Source organism: Rhinichthys klamathensis, unplaced genomic scaffold (genome assembly GCF_029890125.1).
Source record: "Rhinichthys klamathensis goyatoka isolate OS25496 unplaced genomic scaffold, OSU_Roscu_1.1 h1tg000296l_1, whole genome shotgun sequence".
Taxonomy (NCBI): Eukaryota; Metazoa; Chordata; class Actinopteri; order Cypriniformes; family Leuciscidae; genus Rhinichthys; species Rhinichthys klamathensis.
This window is the reverse complement of record NW_026606815.1, coordinates 2,747,926-2,769,768: the sequence shown is the minus strand read 5'-3', so window position 1 is coordinate 2,769,768 and position 21,843 is coordinate 2,747,926. Positions and strand designations below refer to the sequence as shown.

At 37.6% G+C, this 21,843-nt stretch overlaps 3 protein-coding genes and 1 long non-coding RNA gene across 5 annotated transcripts in view; 2 read left to right on the top strand and 2 right to left on the bottom strand.

Annotated features, from left to right (window-relative positions):
- Window positions 1-21,843, bottom strand: part of tars1 (threonyl-tRNA synthetase 1) — a 157,092-nt gene that overhangs the window by 50,468 nt on the left and 84,781 nt on the right. The window lies entirely within an intron of this gene.
- Window positions 90-7,008, top strand: si:ch73-337l15.2 (glutathione hydrolase 6). Of its 2 annotated transcripts, XM_056270090.1 has the most exons (5): window positions 90-246; window positions 368-554; window positions 1,139-1,464; window positions 1,576-1,689; window positions 5,655-7,008. In XM_056270090.1, the coding sequence occupies exons 2-5, from the start codon at window positions 520-522 to the stop codon at window positions 6,875-6,877; spliced, it is 1,698 nt and encodes a 565-aa protein (XP_056126065.1). In that variant the 5' UTR covers window positions 90-246; window positions 368-519; the 3' UTR covers window positions 6,878-7,008. The 2 variants fall into 2 exon arrangements, with proteins under 2 accessions (XP_056126065.1, XP_056126064.1); XM_056270089.1 differs by lacking the exon at window positions 368-554.
- tmem8b (transmembrane protein 8B) overlaps window positions 10,477-21,843 on the bottom strand; it is a 171,442-nt gene continuing 160,075 nt past the window's right edge. Inside the window, exon 13 of the mRNA XM_056270084.1 lies at window positions 10,477-11,754. Within this exon, the coding sequence (XP_056126059.1) occupies window positions 11,419-11,754 (336 nt within the window). The 3' untranslated portion in view covers window positions 10,477-11,418. The remainder of the gene's footprint in view (window positions 11,755-21,843) is intronic.
- Window positions 19,384-20,019, top strand: LOC130103768 (uncharacterized). Its single transcript, XR_008809399.1, has 2 exons — window positions 19,384-19,426; window positions 19,816-20,019. It is a non-coding gene; the product is annotated as an uncharacterized LOC130103768 (long non-coding RNA).

The following is a 21,843-nucleotide window of genomic DNA, read 5'->3' as shown; positions in this document are numbered from 1 at the left end:
ACAAATGTCTTGAAACACACGCCCCTCAGTAGGGTTTGTGTAGTACCTGGCCTGACAGGACGAACAGGAAGTAGGAGATTACAGGTTACCGGATCAATGTTTTAACTTAACAGCCAAAATGCACAAGGGGAAAATGGTACAGAGCACTGTTAAATATAAAGTACTTGCAAGCGATGTGCAAGATGAAAACGACAACGATTGTAATGAAGAAGAAGACAATGAAGAAATTACGATAGTTTCCCATTCGTAAGTGACAAAATGAAAGTAAAATGAGCTTGACGTCTGTTGTGCACGTTCATTTCTAAAGAATCTGCTTTATTGTGAATTGCATTTTCTCTTATGTCGTGGCTGCTTTCGTTGATCTTAGTGCGACAACAGGTGCTCTACCCTGCTAGAGACGCGACGCGACGAGACAAACGGCAACGCAGAAGAACACCTGCATTGACTGCGATCGGATCATCTTTCACGTTTGGCTGCGTCGCGTCGCGTCGCTAGCAGCAGCAGGGTGTTCCAGTGTAAATGTTCTCAATATTATGTCGTTATACTCCTGCCAGGTACGAGTTGTAATTAATTTCCTTCAACTATAAATTTAATGAGTAATCATCTAAAATTTAAGAATTCTTTTTTTTAATCTTTCCAATCAAGACAACCATGCAGTGTTAAACTCTTCAATTTAAAAAGAACAACAAAAATGGTTTCAATAAATCAGTCAAACCAGTTCACAAAATGGTCTGAAAGATTTTTTTAGGAAGGAATTTTTTGGTCAAAAAGCTGGGAAACATGATAAACGTATTAAAAAATTAGCCCATATGACTTGCGCACTATATCACATTCACAAGTCTTGTGAAGTCATACAAAAACTTTATGTGAGAAACTGGAATTGCTACAATTCGACCAATTGAAGCCTGATAATTTCAATTAGCATTCGCATTTAAATGGCAGTTAAAGCTGCTGGTTCTAGTGTGCGCCTGACGCACTGTCCAACTTTGCATTGTATTCCAGCTATCAGCCAGCAGATCAAAGTGATGGGCCAGCCACTAACATACTGGTTCATAGCAGCATAAAAAAACAAACTACTTTATATTTGTGCTTTATGAATACAGTCCCTCCAGACTCTTATTGTTCTTACTCTCTACAGGCCCTTCATCAATCAGCAAAGACAGATAAGGAAAAGAGACACCTGTATCAGGGTCATGGTGGCTGTGATTCTTCTGGGAATTGTTTTTGGATTTATGTTGTATGAATGGAATTGCTATTGGCCTGGAGTTGAAGAGCGTCAGGACCTGTCACATCATCAGGAGCCTAACAAGACACACAAGACCTCTGAGGATGAAGACCACGAACACCACGAGCATGGAGAAGATGATGATCACGACAAGGACCACAACCACAAAGATAATAATAATCACACTCATGAGCACAGTCCACATCTGTACCACAATGCTGCTATCATCACAGACTCAGGCATGACTCCTTTCATTAACAATTATAATAAAAATGTGTGTTATGACAGAAAATTCATAAATATGTTTCAAAACATATCTTGATGTATCTAGTGTGACTTTTTCTTTATAGCAAACTGCTCCAGTATTGGTAAGAAGCTTCTTCAGGAGCAAGGGAATGTGGTTGATGCCGGGATTGCTGCTTTACTCTGCCTAGGAGTTGTTCATCCACACACTGCTGGATTAGGTCAGTACTATTGTGTACTTTTTATCACTTCACCTTCATTCACAAATCAGATATTTCAGGGGCACAGTCTCGGTTGGTCAGAACAAAAAGTCAAATTCTCAGTGTTGTAGTCGAGACCAGCTCATTGGAATCTGAGTCAAGACAAAGATCAGAAAAGGGTTGAATCTGAGTCAACAATTAGACCCCATTTACACCTGGTATTAAAATGCGATCTGTATCCAGATAAGTTATCCGGATAATAAAAAACGCATGTTAATGCAAGGTGTAAATACGTTGTGATCGGATTGTGATCGGATCTGCCTGACCACATCTGGAGGTAGTCTGGCTCGCATTGTGTTCGGATCTTTACTAGGTGTAAACGCAATCCGTACGACGTGATGGCATTCGTACCTGCCAAACGTCATTTTTTTTCTGGAGGACAGAGATCCGAACTCAATGTGGATAACGAGAACGCATTAAAAATACAAGGTGTAAACGCAAAGGTACAGGGACGGACTGGGGCTAAAAAACAGCCCTGGACTTTCTCCCAAATAGGCCCATCATCCAGCCATTCGCCCCTAGCCACTAGGATGTCCTGATACTATGCCACAATACTGTAACCTATATCAGACAAGGTATTCACAGCAAGTAATATCTCAAAAACAATGATGACAATTGGGGTTTTGTTTATTAATGAAGCCTCAGTCTTCAAATAAAAACAAAAAAATGTACAATGCCATTACATCTGCATTGAAAATAAAATACAAATAATGAAATGTCACTGGCTACAGAAACCCTAATTACACAAACTTGTAATTATAAAACATTTAGTTACTATATACCAGGGGTCTCCAACCTTTTTGTGTGTGAGGGCTACCTCAAGGGATAAAATAATCTAGAAGGGCTATACTCAAAAATATTTATTATACATATAACATGGTGGTGTTTTTTACCTTACCTTTACTTTTAACTTTAACTTTTTTATTTTTCACCATCATATGCGAAATAATAAAATATCTTGATATTCTGGTTCAACAATTGGTGAAAAATTTGTAATATATATATATATATATATATATATATATATATATATATATTATTCTCTAAAAACCTATTGTAGCATAAACATTTAGTATAAATATTTAATGCAAAATAAATAAATAAACTGCCATAACTTCTAAACAAAAACATTACTGCATTACATTTAATAGCCTACATTTATAGGCCTACATGACTATTAATATAACAGCATTTTTAATATGAATACAGGCACATTTCTGCCAAAAAAGTTTGTTTTACTAAGTTACAGTTAATTCATAAGTTGTGGAGTGAAATGTCTTCTAACTGGTTTGTTCTTGGAACAATGTTTCACCTGTTTTTTTGCGTCAAGATGTTGAGAATATCAGCGCTGTTTAATCTGGCTTTTAACTAGCTTAAATCACAGCCATCTGTGGGTTTATAATAGAGATAGAGAATTCTGCGCTGAATTGAAATGCTTCTCAGTGGATCGCGCAACTCTGTGTAATAATGTTCGCGTGATCGAGATCAGTCCGCACAGCTGATTCGGCCGCGATCGCAGTTTTTTTGGGCCGAGCTGATAATGCTCCGCGCTGGCATCCAACTTAAAGGTGCATTGCTGCCACCTACAGTACTGGAGTGTGAAACAGATTAGTGGGGGGAAAAAACAGGTTATGACTGCGTGTGTGGCGGGTGGTGGGCCGGCCCGCCGGCCGTCCTGGAGTACCGGCCGTTCTTTGATACTCCAGATCACACAGATGGCCAGTCCGCCCCTGCAAAGGTAAGATCAGAACACTTATTATCCGGATAACTTATCTGGATACAGATCTCATTTTAATACCAGGTGTAAATGGGGTCTTAGTCTGCATGCTCCTAAGTCCATGACAAGATCAAGTCAAGTCACCTTTATTGCAGCCTGTTCTCATCCCAAGGCGTCATCTAACTGACGCTTTTGACCATGCGTCAACATGCCGACGCACATGGTACCCCTTAAGCGTCAATATGAGACGCGCCTCCTAGTGGTCTAACCCTAACCCTACCCCAGACCTAAACCTACCCATAACGGAAGCGTCATCTAACTGACGCTAAAGGGTGCCATGTGCGTCGGATTTAGATGACGCCCGAGGATGAGCGTCTCATATTGACGCTTAAGGGGTACCATGTGCGTCGGCATGTTGACGCATGGTCAAAAGTGTCAGTTAGAAGACGCCTTGGGATGAGAATGTGTTGTTTATTGATATAACACTTTAATGCAACAAAGTTTGTTTCGGCTGTACAGCAGCTCTGAAAGAAAATAGTGTTGTTGGCCAGCTTAAGTTCAGTGTTGATTCATTTCCGTTGTAAATTTATTTTATTATTAATTTATCCATTTATAATCTATACAGCAGCTCTGGAGAAAACAGTGATGTCCTCGTCCATCTCAGTTCAGTTCTCATACAATGGTGTCAGTGCAGGGCAGGCAGATCAATAATATTGTTGATTATACCATGGTCTGGGTGAATACTCGATTCTGATTGGCTGCAGGGTGTCCGTTAAAAAGTGATAGAGGACACCTAGTAAAGTAGTTCTGGTGAAACTGACTGTTTACCATTCGAAATTAATAAATAAATGCACTGCCTACAACAGCTGTGAGTAACCATAGCAACAGGCAGTCAAAGTATCCGTTAACAATTTGCTCTATTAAAACAAACATCTAACGTTAGTTAGATATTACATAACCTACTAATACAACAATGAGCGACTTCGTAATTTCTTTTAACATTTATGGAGAATATGACAACTTTGACGACTGGGATGCTGCTGAAGAAAGAAAAAATGTAAATAAAACAGATTGATCTGATTAATTTATTGCCCTTAATAAGCGCAAATCGCTGGAGCGCAGAACTAATTATTTTTGTTGTTTGATTGTTGTTTGATTAATTGTTTTATGTGTAAAAAAAAAAAAAAAAAAACTATGCCTACCTTTGTGTTTCATGAAAAAAAAAAAAAAAGCATTTTTGAACCTGAAGGGTTCTACAAGCTGAGACTATAAATATCTCCGGTTGCTAAATAAACCGTCAGGCAAGTTATTATTTGTAAAAACTAGATTTAGCCTAATTAAAATATAAACTAATGTTTTAAAAATGTTTTATTTGGCAAGTGACCATGGTATAAGCGGGTTAATGCCTCCGCTGCACGTCGGCCGGTTCACACCTCGCCGTCGTCCATTAAAACCTGACAATGGACACCTCGTCGGGCATTAACCCTTACATATTAAGTGTCCCTACAAAGCAAGCCAAAGGCGACAGTGGCAAGGAACTCAAACTCCATCCGGTGACAGAATGGAGAAAAAACCTTGTCTGGCCAACAAACGAACACTGTATGATTCTGATGATTCAGGCAGCATCACAGGTCAGAAGTTAGATTGGGATTGGAACATTCAAAATATCTGGTTGAAGATCGCATTCATCATGCCAGTATGGAGACGGGTTTTGTTGATAATATAAAATGAAATTATGGTCTTGAATATACACAATCCTCTTTTGGTCTTGGACTCGAAGGAGTTGGTCTCGACAACAGCACTGCCAATGCTATTAACATTCATCACTGATTTTGAGATATGTGATTGATTTTTATCTCTTTTCGAAGAGTGATGTAATTTCCTGAAATCAAAGTTTTAATGTTTAACTTCCAGTATTCAGTGTAATTCTCTAAAAACAGCATGGGAAAGTTTTGTTGAAGTGTTATGCATTTCAAATGGTTTAAACAAGTAGTTTTAAAGACCGTCTCTTTAGATGTAAAATAATGTTTCCCTTCTAAAAAAATCCCTTCTACATGATTATTTGAGCAGTTTAGACTCTCAAATGCTTACTGTTGTTAATGTCTACAACTAATTACCACTGAATTTGCCTTTCATGAGGTTACTAAAAGCATGACGTTTTTTTTTTGAGGCTGTTGAATGATTCATTTGTGCTTCCCTTTTCTTCAAGGTGGAGTGTTTTCTGCAATTTTGTACAATCACTCTACAAAATCATTTAAAGCAATACATCACACCTCTCAGAAGCCTCCTATATACAGAGCTCCCTCATTATTGCAGGGCCTTCAACTGCTGCACTCCAACTACGGGCATTTAGAATGGAGTCGGCTTTTTGAGGGCGCCACGAAACTCGCTAAAGACGGTTTCCTTATCGATGGAATCCTCTCCAAGGCTTTAAAAGCCCACAGTGACAAAATACTCCAGCCAGGATTGTCCGATCTGTTCTGTGATACGGACGGCCGTGTGAAATCAGAGGGCGACATTGTTGCCAATAGGAATCTATCAGAACTTTTGCTGAGCGTCAGCCTAAATGGCTCCAATTTACCAGAAAAGCTAGCCGTAAAATTGGCTCAAGACATTTCTGAAGCTGAGAGGCCGGCATTCCTTGCTGCCGTTCAAGCCGGCAGCGGAGAAATCAATGAGCCCCTTATCTTGGAAAAGGAGAAATACAGGATTCTTTCAGCCCCCTTAAGTCTCACAGGTGCAATGGTATCCAATTTATTAGATAGAGTACGAGAGCAAAACCTCACTTTTCCGAGCCACGGAGATCTCGGTAATGCCTCTGCCTCTTATAATGCTCTCTTACATTTGGCGAATGAATTCTTCAACACAAGTCAGAGAGAGATATTCACATTAAATACCACAAGCAGTCACGTAGGAGTCCTTGATAGTCACGGCAATTTCATAGTAATCTCCACCTCGCTCAACAGCACATGGGGATCCGGGCAATGCTTACCAAGTAGCGGAGTCATTCTCAATGACTTTACCTCAGACATCACTCAGGTGCCTTATTTTAGTTTCCCTCTAGTGCTCAAGATATATGAAAACGAAGAGGATCAAGACGACGAGACGCTGTTTGTTGCTGTGACTGGAGGGCTTTCTGCTCTGATTCATTCTGTGGTGATGCTGAGAAACCTGGTTGATGTTGGACTGTCTGTTCCTGAGACTGTGAGCAGTCCTCTGCTACATATAGAGCAGGGGGGTCCTGGGTCTCTGTCTGGCTGTATGTCTGTCGCCACAAACAACACTGTTGTCCTCCGTATGCTTTCAGAGCGAGACAGTTGGGTAAAGGAGCTGGGGGAATGTTCATGTGGCTTTCTGTCTATGCATCTGCAGCTGAAAGCAAAACATGTAGGAGCCTACGGAGCCACTAAGGTTAATGCTGATGGATACTAAGGCACAAAAATAAATAAATTATGCACATTAAGAGCATTTCACGTATACTCCCCATGACTGTTGTTATGTCCAGCCTCACATTACAGGGAATGTTCTGTATGCGAATGTAATTGTTTTGTAATTGTAATGGTTTTGGTAAAAAAAAAGTTTTATAGTGTTTTAAGAGACAGACTTTCAGCAATTATTTTTAAAAAATATAATAGTTCCCCTATTGTATCCAAAATGTTTTCTCCTCTCAGCGTTTTCAAATGCCTTCCTGAGATGTCTTCATATTGATTTTTTTTGTTTTTTTTTATCCTGTGAATCATGCAGTGACTATGCAGTGCACAGTGAATCGATTTTGATGAACCTGATGAGTGAAAGACTGCTGCTTTATAACGTTGTTTTGATCCTACATATGTTTTTATGAAGTTTTAAACACCTTTTTCAATGTTTGACTACATGAGAAAGCTAAGTGAAGGTTTTTTGCTTAGAGTTGCTGATGTCAGAATTGTGTTTGTTGAGATGAATTAATGAAAGATGTTTATGATTTGTATAGGACAGAAAGATGCATATTTTAGTTGTATTACTAAAGTGGGTTGTTTTTTGTTATTTTGTTGTTTGGAAAAACGATAACATGAGTAATAACTATTTCACGAATTAGCGATTGTACCATGTGATTGTTATGTAAATTTTTTAAGGGAAAAAAGGGGTCCTTTTACTAAACTTAACTGCCAGTGGGGCGCACAGATCGCAAGCAAATCGTACAAAAACATATACAGGAGATTGTACAAACTTAGACTCCAATTCACCCAAAAAAAGTTGCCATGAGTTACGAATTGCCATGAGAGTGCGTTGCTTTTGATAGATTGATAGAGTTTTGTAAAGATAGTTTAACATGTTGTGCCAATGCAAAAAAAACCCCCAAAAACTCTGCTATTGAAGCAGATTTTGTGATTGTAAATAAATGTGGGGGTCTATCTTCATTGTGCTGATTGGCTGCACTGTCAGTTTTGATTTTAGTTCTTTGCTGTTCCCCTCATCGTCTTGGCTATGAAGCCAGGAATTATACATCAAGACTATTCCATTTTTGTTTCAGAATCTGTCGTTATTGCTTAAAGCTGAAGTGTGTACTTTTTGATATTAAAATGCTTTTTCCTAGACCAGCTTTTTATGCAGAGACAACTGTAAGACATTCATAAGTTGATCCCTGCCCAACTTTGTGCTGCTTTTAAACTCTTTGTTTGAGCATCCAAAACTGCCCAACAACAACAGCAACGTTGGCTCAACAAATGGCATGGGATTGGGGCGGGATCATCAGATTATTTAACCAATAGAAGACAAGGAGTGTTTTAAGGAAACCGATTAGAAAACAGTCATTATTTTTGCAATTAGCTACATTTGATGACAGTAGGGGAAATACAGACATTAGATTTAAATGTCTTCTAACACCACTACTTTCTCCATCTTTAATACAGAAATAATGCAGGAACGCACAAACTATGACAGAAACCGCATGTTTTGATGATTTGTCTATTCTATACAATGCACTGATGCCACAGAGCAAGACTTGAGTAACGATGTTTGTCTATTAAAATGTAAATTATGAATAAAAACACATGATTTAATGAAACATGGAACATTGTATGCATTTCAATGGTGAACTGTTTAAAACATCTTTGTTCCTAAAGCATAATGCTTCTTTCCAGTTTTTCCGGAGTGTTAGTCACGTTTCCTGCTCAACCACTATAGCCTACTTCATGTTTTAGAGTGGGTGTCAGGCTTACAGTAAGTGTTGCTCATTCTTTGGACTTGTATAATTCATGTGCTGTCACTCTGCTCTCAGTGGCTGCAAACACATTCATATCTTAATTAAAACATGTTACGCCACTCCTCCCATTTGTGACGCTGCGCCCAGGCTGCTGTCAGTTTAGACTCCTGCTGAGCCACTTCCTTTGCAATACAGACACCCAGACATTACTGAAAGCACATGGAATAGATAAGGATTTTAATACCATGTCCTAATTACACTGCAAACTGAGGCACATTTAAAGAACATTTTGTGAATTGAAAATGATTTTAAATGAGTGAAATAAATGGCTTTCACTAACTTAGAAATCTAGCTCGTTTACCTACTCGCCATCTAACCGCAGCCAATCTCACCGTGTCCCTAATCTCAGCGTGACATTTCTCATCCATTACCATTTTGACTAGGAAAATTGCAAAAGATCGCTCCGACACATGACAGAGCCTTGTGAGACTTAGAGAATGTGTTGTGTGTGGAGAAATGAGCATAAATGCCTATTGGCAAAAAGCTGCTTATCAAACACAAAATGCTGGATCACAGAAAATCGGGTTTAGGGAGGGCTTGATTTGTATGTGGATGTGGGAGGACAAGGTTCACCAAATTAAGATTCTTAATTGATTATTATCATAAAATTACTTAATTCACTTTGTAAAAGTTTGGGGTCAGTAAGATTTAATGAATGTTTATTCAGCAAGTGCAGATGATTAAATTGAATAAATTAAATTGATCAAAAGTGACAAGACTTTCCATTGTTTTAACAAATTTAAAATAAATGCTGTTCTTTTGAACTTTCTATTTATCAAAGAATCCTGATAAGAATTTATTAAAGCTTCCACAAAAATATTAAGCATCACAACTGTTTTCAACATTGATAAGAAATATTTCTTGAGCAGCAAATCATCATATTAGAATGATTTCTGAAGGATCATGTGACACTTAAGACTGGAGTAATGATGCTGAAAATTCAGCTTTGCCATCACTGGAATAAATTTAATTTTAAAATATAATAAAATAAATAACATTTAATGTCATTTGTAATAATATTTCACAATATCACTTTTTTTTTTTATGGTATTTTTGATCATATAATTGCAGTCTTGGTGAGAATAAGAGTCGTCTTTAAAAAAAAAATCTTACTAAACCCAAACTTTTGAATTGGTAGTGTATATGCCCAAAACATTCACAGTTGGAAGCAAAGCCATGGTTAAATTCAACGCATATTTGCGAAATCATCACCAGGTGGCACAAAGCGACAGTTTGCAGCATTGCTCAGTAAGGCTGGAATTGTGACATTTTTACTTGTAAATCAAGATAAAATAATGAAATAAATTACTGGTAATAACAATATGGCATTATGTAGTTACGGTCATAATGTTCAACACTGTTTCTGTGCAATTATAACAAGGATTTAATTTCAGAAGTCAATGGATGTATAACTAAAAGTTTGTTTCTTTTGTTAAACAAGTTGTAGAAATGTTCAGCCTGGAATATGATGATTATTCATTCATACAAGAAGTAGCATGACACATGATGATTCTTCCCTAGTCAAAGGCAGTTATGGTAGGATATATTGTATCATTGTGTGATCTCAAGACAGAAAAACAGTCCTGAAGCTGAAACTGATGTGTGATATGAGAGCACTTTAAGAGAACTAGTGCAGTGATTACATTGATGCAGATGGGCATATCCTACAGGCCAAAAGGAAACTGTCCTCATAGGCAGCATCATAGTAACTGACATACAGATGATGATGTCATAATATGATGTTGGGAATAAACGATTTATTTTAAAAAAAATGGGGTTTGAATCCCAGAGGCCTCTGCTTGCGGTTTCTCATCTCTCCAGTATACTTGGGTATGATGATGACAATCTATGCACATTAGACATCAAAATATGGTGTCATTTTCAAGAAGTAACACATTACTCTTTCACAGGGCTACATATGAATCCGGTTTGATACCGAAAAAATAAAACGTTTATTTGTGTGATCAGTTGCTTTTGCTTTAAAATGTCTCCCTTTGATCCTCACTATACAACCGGAAATATGAGGTTATTTATTTGAGGTTTCGTATTAAAACCTGGTCTTGGCAATGGATACTTTTCTAAACCCTCTATAAATCGACAATCAATTATGCTGCAATGGCAATAATACAATGCAATCCAAAGTACAATCAGACATTCCACTGAAAACAACTATACTATACATGTACATGTATACATTGTGACTGGATCATAACTATACTTATATATTTAAAAAATGTACAGTATCACATTTTTGTGTCTCAGTGCAAAAGATGTTTAAAAAGAAAACTAAAAAAGCAGTGCCCTCAATACATCCACAAAATGTTCTTCCTTTGCATCCTCTAAACACAATAAAACATTTGGTCATTTGAGTGCCAGAAAACAACGAATAAATTACATGACACATTTTTTGTTTTTTTAATTTTACAGTCACTGTCAAGTAGCAGCAGCAAAATCAGCTCAGAAGTTTTAAATAATGCACTAATAACAGTGCATCGCTGTACTGACACAAACCATTCCCAGATACTAACAATGCAAACGATATTAACGTCGATAATAGTAATCCCAATAACGATGACAAAAAACTTGTACATATATGCGCGTTTCTGTGTTTCGGTCAAAAGTTATTTACAGTGCATCAGTTCTCTGGCTTTGTTTTCCGTGTTTTTATATTCCAAAGGAAGGAGAGGAAAGGCAAATAAAAGTCCACGTCGCTAAACTCCATCAAACATCATCAGCTGGTGCATATGCTGTTGATGGTAATGATCGCTGGGTCCACCAGTCCCATCTCCTCGTGCTCGTTCACACAGAGCTGGTAGCCACAGCCTCGCCGCCGCTTCAGGGGAGTGACTTTCACGTCTGGTTTGGCACGTGGCGGAAGAAGGAAGCCGACGCTCCCGGCGATGAGCATGTGCCAGATGCTGTGGATGTAGAAGTAATTCTCCTCCGTCTCCACGAAGGCATATAAGGCCACCGCTGATGTGGCAATGGTGGTGCCGGGGAACAGGAAGAAGACCCAGCGCTTCCAGGTCGGCGGGTAGCAGCGGCGCCGGCGGATGGTGCGCACAGTCTGAAGAACACAAAGTAGGAGACACATTTCATCATGAACAAATCAGCGTGGTCTAAAACGCATGAACAATGAGAAAGACGCATGAATTAATAAGGCACACGGGCCAACAAGGCCCTCAGCCACCATCAAGTTCACCAATTGTGGTCGTCTCAAAGACTGTTCACCATTTAAGTAGGCTATAAGTTGCAGCAGGTGCAACTCAGATGGTTAAAGTGTAAAAACAAAACAAAAAAAACATTAAAAGTATTATAACCTGGATTATATGTCAAATTATTATGCTGGGTCAGTCACTGAACATAATTGTGGTAGCCCATTTCTGTCACTGCTTTGGTAAATCATAATTATGACAAAAAAAGTGTAAATTATCAGCTAAAACCCTGAATATGACAAAAACTTGAAATTATGAGACAAAATGTCAAATGTAAATTATTATTTTGTCTTAGCTGACTTAATTGAAACTCAATTTCAACTTGTAATTTATAATTTTGTCTTTTTATATCAAAATTATTACTTAGTCGAAACTGAAAGATACTAAAGTCAGAATTATGAGATACTATGTAATAATTTGACCTTTTATTTTGAGAAATTAAGTGAAAGATAAGAGAAAGTCGAAATTATTACAAAGTTTAAATTATGAGAAGAAAAGTCATTATAAAGTCATAACTACGACATTATCTCATAATTTCAACTTTTTAATCTCATGATTAGGACTATCTCATAATCATAACTTTTGATGTCATAATATAATTTACCAAAGCATTGTATCCATGTGGCAGAAACAGGCTCCCATTAGGTAACTTGATTTAACTCAGTGTAATAATTGCAAAAATGTAAGATTAAGTCAACAAATGTGTTTAATTGCACACTGCTGTTAGTATTCACCATGAATCCTGATTATATAATTTTTATGTAATAATTTTAAACACAGTTGAATTTTCATTGTGTGGAAAAAAACGACTTGAGTGGATTGACCAAAATAAGACATACTTATGTGCATTCACAGCATTGAAAACACCATTTTTACTTACAATAATTGTGCAACATAATTAGACACATTTTTGTTGTGGAAGTTGTATTCAAAATATAAAAATCTGTGCTGGGCCTGGCACCTGTCCCATCAGATTTAATGCCCATGATGCTTCTTTCAGACCAATAAAGATCTGATGTCCTCGAGCCACTGCTATTAGAGTTGGATCCAAACGCACACACTTAAAGTTGGACATACAATTTACAGACTTCATCGAAATTCAATTCTCCAGCCTGTAGGGGTCCTGATATTTATGAACACCATAAAGCAGGCTGTCCTCCCACACTCTGCACCACACACTCTTCACACCGCTCATGCTCCTACTAATGCAATTACATGGTTTTAATCTATCAGCTGTGCACAGAGTAACAGCTCAACAGATGTGTATAACATATGTAAACTCTACAGCTGGAACTGAAGAGGCACTTTTGCACAGTTGGCACCAAGCACCATCTAGTATGTGTCCATCAGACTTGCTCTACCATATATAGTTGTTCTACAAATCATAACCCTCCTCCTGACAGTGCAGAAAGAATGAGAGAAATGAGAACTTTTCTCCCTGTCTGTCATGACATTTCAGTTATAATGTTCCACTAGTTGACTAGAACTTTGCCACAGGTTACAATTTTATAGCCATGGCATGGATTTTAACTGTCCTGTGGGAATACAATGTGAGCGCTAGCACACACTCAAAGCTGAGGTTTAATATCCTATGACAGTATAACAAGTTACAGGATTGAAAGCAAGGGTCTGAAATGGATGAGACACTTTAAATCTCATGATTCTACATTGTTACCGCTGTCAAGCATGTGCAGCAGCCAATCAACACACACACACACACACACACACACACACACACACACACACACACACACACACACACACACACACACACACACACACACACACACACACACACACACAGGTGACTGCTGACAACTCAATCACATTTTGTGCTGCATATACTACAGGAAGGTGCAGGACCTCAGAGACATTGCACATCTCATATTCCCTCTGATTACTGATTCAACTCCAGCATTCGTTGGCTTCCTGTGTAATTTCAAAACTGAAGTTCTGCAAGTTTGTGAAACTTTTTAACGGCTGAGGAATTTCATTTCTTGTCCTCTGTCAAATTACAGTCACATACTTCATACATCCTTATCTAAAAAAAATAAAATAAAAAAAAGCCCTGGAAAGGCTTCAAAGCCATTATATTTATTTTGTCATTTCCAAACAATGGAAAGAACTCTCACTGAATCCTTTCTCACGCTGATTGTGCAAGTTTATTGAATGATGGTTGTTATACAAGCATTTCTCTCTCAAAAGTGCATTTTATGGATTTTTCTGATGTGATTCAACTGTTTATGCCAAGAGCTATTCATTTTACTAAAGTATTGTCTTTAAAGATATTGAAGAGGTAGAAACATTCCTCAGATTCTCTGTTATTTTGCTACAACTTACCTGTGTTTTACTCTGAATGAGAATATAATTTATTCACCGTAATAAATTCATAAACATATTAAGGGTCAGTGCAGGTAGAAACAGTCCCTTAATGTAACTTACATGCTTAAGGGGCCTTTTCCTGACTCTTAAATATTACTTTCTTTGGTGTAACCTAATGCAGTCCTGTTGATTCAGTCATATTAAATAATATTTTGACTTAATAAAAAAATAAATAATGATAAAATAATAATAGCTGCAAGCAGCAATTATCGGGGTTCAAGCACTTTAAAGGGATACTCCACTTTTTTTGGAAATAGGCTCATTTTAAAACTCCCCCAGAGTTAAACTGTTGAGTTTTACCGTTTTTGAATCCATTCAGCCGATCTCCGGTTCTGGCCGTACCACTTTTAGCATAGCTTAGCATACATCGTTGAAGTGGACAAGACCATTAGCATTTCTCAAAAAAAAAAAGACCAAAGAGTTTCGATATTTTTCCTTTTTAAAACTTGACTCTTCTGTAGTCACATCGTGCACTAAGACCGACGGAAAATGTAAAGTTGGGATTTTCTAGGCTGATATGGCTAGGAACTATACTCTCATTCCTGCGTAATAATCAAGAAACTTCACTGCCGTACCATGAGAGCAGCAGGCGTAATGATATGACGCAGCGCCTGAAAATAGTTCCGTTGTGTTGACGGAAGGTGGCCTATTTTCAGGCGCTGCGTCATATCATTACGCCTGCTGCTCTCATGGTACGGCAGTGAAGTTTCTTGATTATTACGCAGGAATGAGAGTATAGTTCCTAGCCATATCAGCCTAGAAAATCCCAACTTTACATTTTCCGTCGGTCTTAGTGCACGATGTAACTACAGAAGAGTCAAGTTTTAAATAGGAAAAATATCGAAAGTCTTTTGTCATTTTTGTTTTGAGAAATGCTAATGGTCTTGTCCACTTCAATGATGTATGCTAAGCTATGCTAAAAGTGGTACCGCCAGAACCAGAGATCGGCTGAATGGATTCAAAAACGGTAAAACTCAACAGTTTAACTCTGGGGGAGTTGTAAAATGAGCCTATTTCTAAAAAAAGTGGAGTATCCCTTTAAGGGTTTTAAGCACATTCGTCATAGATCATAGACGACTTCTGGGCGACAACTCTCTACGACTTCTGGTTTGGTCTGCCCGATCACTTTTAAGGGAAGAATCCTGATGCATGTAAATTCTAATTATTACAATGGGGTTTCGGCGCTTTGCTTGAACCCCCTTATTATAAAAACAGTCCATTTAGATATGACACATTTTTAGGTTAGATGGCAAAACATTTTTTTTTTTTTTACAGTGTATGTAAATATCAGTATCATTGTGAGCTTATAATGAGTCCCACAGCATAAACCATTACGAGAAAGAAAGAGACATCCACAATGTCAACATTTCTCCACTCATTAATCTTCAGGCACATAACAGGTGCATGTTGCAAAAGGAGAGAAAGGAAAATGGACGAGCTCTAAATGTGACATTTAACCGATGGGCCTAATCTGTACCAACACAACCTAAACTATACCCACAAAATGGCAAAACACAGCTTCATATTGGTGTAGATCACAGCAAACCCCAGATGTCCACATCTTCATGCCGCATACTGTTTATTAATGAGGATTGTTCTCAAAATGTGCGTGACTCCCATATGTTCCCTTTGACTTTCATTGAAATTGTTTCTCATTTATATTTCACATTATAAGGCAGCTGTTTTGACAGAAGGGTTGGAATCCAACACCCACGGGTTTGACCACATCCTCAAACACCACAGGCTTCTCCTGAGATGATTCACACTTATTTAACCATCTCTGAGAGATGCGATATACAATATATATGCACTAATATATTACAAAGAATTCATCAGCCAAGCAGGATATACCTACAGATATTGATTGGATGACGCATGAATCAATGATGCCGGGACAGAAGCGGAAACATATGTGCTTCACACCTCAAATCTAGTTAGCATATGCTCTTGGAGCATTGTTTTGAGAGAAGTGCAACAATTATGAGAGCGAAATATATTAGCCCACAAGCTGCTCAACATAATTGTTTGTTTTTCAGTAGTTATTTATCATTCTGTCTTTGAGATGTTGCATCATATATATATATGAAGCTCAGTGAATGTATTTACAATCACAATAGAAGCTTGTTAACTAGCAACTGGTTAACATGCCTCAGTTAGCCCCTGCTGGTAGACGCTGTAATTACACCATCCGGCCACAAAGAGCATCTTTCTTTACAAATATGCATGCATTCTGATGAAATACAATTTATACAAGAAACAAATCATTACTGTTTTATTGTTAACTATAACATTAAAACTATTAAAATGTTTTTTTTTTTTTTATTGAAATAAAGCTGAAATAAAATGAATATCAATATTAGGTGAAAGTTAAAAATGTTGTCTTGTCAACTAACTGAAATAAAATAAGTTAAAGCTAAAGAACTAACATTTCTAAAACTGAAATAAAACTAAATTAAAGCTAAATAGAAATATATAAAAAACAAAATTACTAAAATTAAAATGAAAACTGAAAAATATGCAAGTGAATTAACATAAAAATAAATAATACTACACACAAATATTTTATTGGTTAGATGTTTTTTTAAAAAGGATGAAATAGATTAAAACTATATATATATATATATATATATATACACTGAATTTTCTCTCAGTATCCAAAAAATACATTTTTATCCCATTTGATACTTTGTGCAGTCTTATTACGGGCCTCCCAGATAAATGCCTTCAATTAGTGGGGCATATTTCCTATTAATTTTACGTCATAACATTTCTTTTTAAAATTGGTAAAAAAAAAAATACTTCTTAGATATTCAATGAGTTACACATTTCATAGGATTCCAGTATATATAGCATAGCATGTACTATTTCATAATGTGTGTAAGAGGATCTATAAAGTGGGGTTGCTGAAGCTCATAACAATTAACCGCAAGAGTCAAGGATCACCGTGCATGGAACAGAGCCATAAGAGCAAACCACCGCTTTGGAAGCATTACTGCTGATGAACACACAAAGTTTGCAAAGACCTCCTCCAAGTTCCAAAGCACCACTAAAACAACAAAATGTTTTATATTTGAGGGGAAAAAAACAATGTGAAGCATGGGGACATGTAATGAAATTGGTCAGCTTTGCTGCATCAGGGTGCTCTAAGGCTATGTCTTGATGCTCAATTCTGATTCATTGCTCAGATCCGATTTGTGTTGTTGTTTGGCTCTTCACATTATCTTTTAAATGTAGCCATTATCAAATTCAAGTGTGAACTGGTTCCGGTTCTGAACTGACCCGCATGCGCAAAAGAACATTAACAAACACGGCATGCAGCACGCTGTCATACGGAAGTAAACACGTAGGAAGTCAGCATTTACACGTTCATTTATAAGGTTATGTGCCACGGAAGCCAGTGAACTTGTGGCAATAAGGAAGATGCAGACGAGGAGGAGGAGAAAGAAAGCAACGTTTTTCTTGAACAGCTTTTCCTCAAGCTTTGTTTTTATAGAGCAGTCACCACAATACTTACAGTATGAGTATAACAGCTCACAGTCCCTCCAACTGACTAACTTCCCTGCTGTCTGTCATTTTCAAAGAACTACCGTCGGTATGTAAAATCTTTGGAGTGATGTCCATCAGCGCAGTATTGTGACAAATGTTGATCTACAGTGGAGTAAACGTAGCAAGAATTCTGATGACTGTTTAGACTGAGGTTGCTTTGCAAACATGATCTGACCTGGATTTAGGACCACATATTGAGGAATCGAAAAGAGAAGATTCCATGTGCTTTGTGCTGTTCACAGGGTTATAAAAAAAATCAGATCACATACGAGCAAAAATAATCTGATTTGGGACACTTTTGCCTGCAGTCTGAATTTAGTTGTATCAGGAAATTCAGTGTTTGACTCTGAATCTGATTCTGAAACTTAAAGAGGTCATGCAACATGACATTAGTCCAAAAGTAGTCGTATATATACATTGAGTGTATTCTTATAATGCCCGAAGACTTTAGATATACCAAGAAGGGGCACTCATATTACTATGAATGGGAGAAACTTCAATGCGCATTATGGCGGAATAAGTCCCGCCTTCTAAATAAAAGAGCCAATCACCAATTGGTAAAGTCACTGCAGCTGCCTTTAAGTTCCGGTTATCGCAGAAACAGTCAATGTCATTTACATTTTATCATTTAGCAGACGCTTTTATCCAAAGCGACTTACAAATGAGGAGAACAATAAAAGTAATCAGACCAACAAGAGGGCAACAGTATACAAGTGCTGTAACAAGTCTAAGTTAGTCTAGCACAGTACACATAGCAAGTTTTTTTCAAAATTTTGTAAATCAGAAAAAAAATTGAATAGAAAAGGTAAGTGCTAGTATTAATTGGTTAGACGAAAAAGATGAGTCTTTAGACATTTTTTTGAAAATGGCTAAGGACTCAGCTGCTCGAATTGAGATAGGCAGGTCATTCCTCCAGCTGGGAACAGTCTAGGAAAAGGTCAGTGAGAGTGATTTTGTGCCTCTTTGGGATGGCAGGCGTCGTTCACTTGCAGAACGCAAGCTTCTGGAGGGAGCATAAGTCTGAACTAGCGAAGTCATGAGACGCATCGGCTGGTATACGTTTTTTTTTTTTTTTTTTTTTTTACGATATTTGACCATTGGAAACAATGTTTAAAAGACAGTTCATGTCAGATTTTGTTGCTGATTTGAGATTTCAGCAGTCTTGGATGCCCAAAATGGCGGTGTTGCAAATATGTCCACCAGGTGAACAGACTTTCCTTGAAAGAGACTTTGTAATGGCTCAGTCAGAATGTTGACCTCCAATAAACTGCTGTGCTGTAATAGGCCAAAACATCCCAAATATGTTCAAGAACCAAACCAATTCTGAATTGAAACATCAGTCAAACTACCTAACTGCTATGGAGGACTGATCAGGTACAACATAAACATTACTACACAAATAAATCACATTGAGAATTCCAAAGGGTTCCCATCCTTCCTCTCAAAACACTATGTTTTAAACATCATGTGCCTTTATTTGGTTTGTAGGTGCTACTCAAGCATTCTTCTACAATAAAAAATAAAATGTGTATTCCTCTAGCAGCTGTGATTTGATTTTAACCCTCAGGTGCTCTTCGGTCATTTCTGACCGAAAATGTTTGTTTTAAATTTTTAAAAATCACAGCTTCATCGGAATGTTACGAAACTTGGTGACTTTTATGGCATTGGGTATGTGAACACACACAAAAAATTGAGGTCATGATCCGAGCAGGCTAAGTGGTTGTAAAAAAAATAGTCACACTTGTGCTCTTCGGTCAAAAATGACCGACCATAGGAAATGAATGGGAAATTGACAAAAACACAAAAACTTTGAGAATTTTTGTGTGTACAATCTACAAATCGGCCACGATGCAGAAAAAAAGTGCTCAGCATTGAAGGGGTGACACTCTAAAACATCAAGAGTGCAAAACAGATATACCCACCCACCCACACACACAAACAACACACACTTTTATACACAAAACACCAATAAATTGTGATTAAAGAAATCTGTTTTGAATATTTAAAAATCACAGCTTCATCAGAAAATTACGAAACTTGGTGACTTTTATGGCAATAGGTATGTGAACACACAAAAAAATTGAGGTCATGATTCGAGCAGTTTAAGTGGTCATAAAAAAATGAGTCACACTTTTGCTCTTCTGTCAAACATGACCGACCATAGGAAATGAATGGGAAATTGACAAAAACACAAAAATTCTGAGAATTTGTGTGTACAATCTACAAATTGGCCACGATGCAGAAAAAATGTGCTCAACAATGAAGGGGTGACACTCTAAAACATCAAGAGTGCAAAACAGACACATTCACCCACACACACACACATACAAACACACTTTTTATACACATTGTGATGGCCATAGCCATAGCCTCACAACCAGTTCAAGAGCGTTAACCTCATGCACTTATATTTTTCGTGAGTTTATGGTGTTTTTCTTTAGGATTAGTTTATATACTTTTTCTCATACTCATTAGACATTTGTTGCAAACATTTAGTTACAAATAACTCACAGGACACTTAGTTCATTTCACATACATTTTACTTTATTTAGTTGACCATTCAGAAGTATATTTTTTGGGAGCGCGCACCATTAGTTACTTTTGGATTGTCATTCTGTTTGTACAACTATTTTGTTTCTGAGCTTACCAGTGTTGGATTCCACACCCTGGAGAGATCCAGGAAGTCGGCTGGCTTAAAGGGGTGGCACTTGGAGCAGGAGCAGCTTTAAAGGGGAGATGGCCTAATTGGACACTACCACTGCTTGTTATGTCTGGGGGGTAGCTTTATTTTCTTCTTAGATATTTTGGGGTTTAGATTTATATTATATGAGTATTTTTGTTGAGTTAAGGTTAAGTAAAAGTACATTTCTTTTGTAATAAGTTTTTGGGTAGATTTTGCTGTTATTTCTGTCATATGTAGTAGTGTTGTTGTTAGTCTTCCCTTGTGTGTCAAAATTGGTTTGATCAGCCAATATATAAGTTTCTTTTGTTGGAGGTCAGTTATATTTGAGTCTCTTATGTTCAGAGCTTTAGTTACCTTCTGTTTATTTGACCTCTTTTATAGGTGCAATTTTTTTTTTTTTTTTGGTTGTAATGATTTGTTTTTGGGAAATAAAAATTCTTAATTGTGAACTTCCCTTGTGCAACATGACATCATGACTTTGCGTAAACATACACGCCACTTTCAAGTCAAGTGGCGTGTTATCTATACGCATTTTGAGCTATCCGCGTGTATGTCCACGCCGAAATCTTTTGCGTGTATGTCTACGCCATTAAACGTCCGAGTGATTCCGCGTGTATGTGTACGGCGTTAAATGTCCGAGCGAAACGAAGCAAAATCTATATCTACATCTGTGGAGCGATATTTCTTTTCCTAGGATGGTAGGAGAACACTAATAAATGGTATTAACCCCAGTGACGGGTAGGTTTAGGGACGGGGTTGGGGTAGGTCAAGTGGGTAAATATATTTATATATATATATATAATACAGTAATATAACGTTAAGTCAACGGCGTTGATAAACACGCTGAAAAGCGATTATGCGTGTTAATAGCACGCCAAAAATGGAAATACGAATTGGCGTGTCATACATACGCCATTTCATGAGATCAGTCTGCCTTGTGACTTAACTGCTTGGTCCCTAACATATGGTGGCAGCAGTGGGATTAGCCAGTTGAGGAGTACAAGGTTGTTTTTTTTCTCGTTTTTTTTCCATTTTTTTTTCTCATTTTGGGGAAGCATGCGAGGAGCGAAAGTGACAAGGGGTGGCCGGACAGAGAATAAGAAGACTGAGTCAACCCATATAGAGAGAGGACACCGGGCGGAAGATGAGGACGCAATGGAAGGTGAAGCACTAAATGGAGCATGATGAAGGAGATGAAGATGGCAGAGAGCCAACGCTGAGTGACCTGGCTGGGATCATGCGGTCATTTATGGGTCAACAGGAGACCAGGGAAGCAAAATTGAGAGAGGAAGCCAACTGCCAGGAGTACCAGTTCAAAGCACCACAGCAT

What these genes read in the sequence shown, in the direction of transcription:
- si:ch73-337l15.2 (XM_056270089.1), top strand. Translation starts at nt 119, where the DNA reads ATGCACAAGGGGAAAATGGTACAGAGCACTGTTAAATATAAAGTACTT. An exon ending in ATTACGATAGTTTCCCATTC is followed by an intron (nt 247 to 1,138) that starts GTAAGTGACAAA and finishes TACTCTCTACAG; the next exon opens with GCCCTTCATCAATCAGCAAA. An exon ending in TGCTATCATCACAGACTCAG is followed by an intron (nt 1,465 to 1,575) that starts GCATGACTCCTT and finishes TTTTCTTTATAG; the next exon opens with CAAACTGCTCCAGTATTGGT.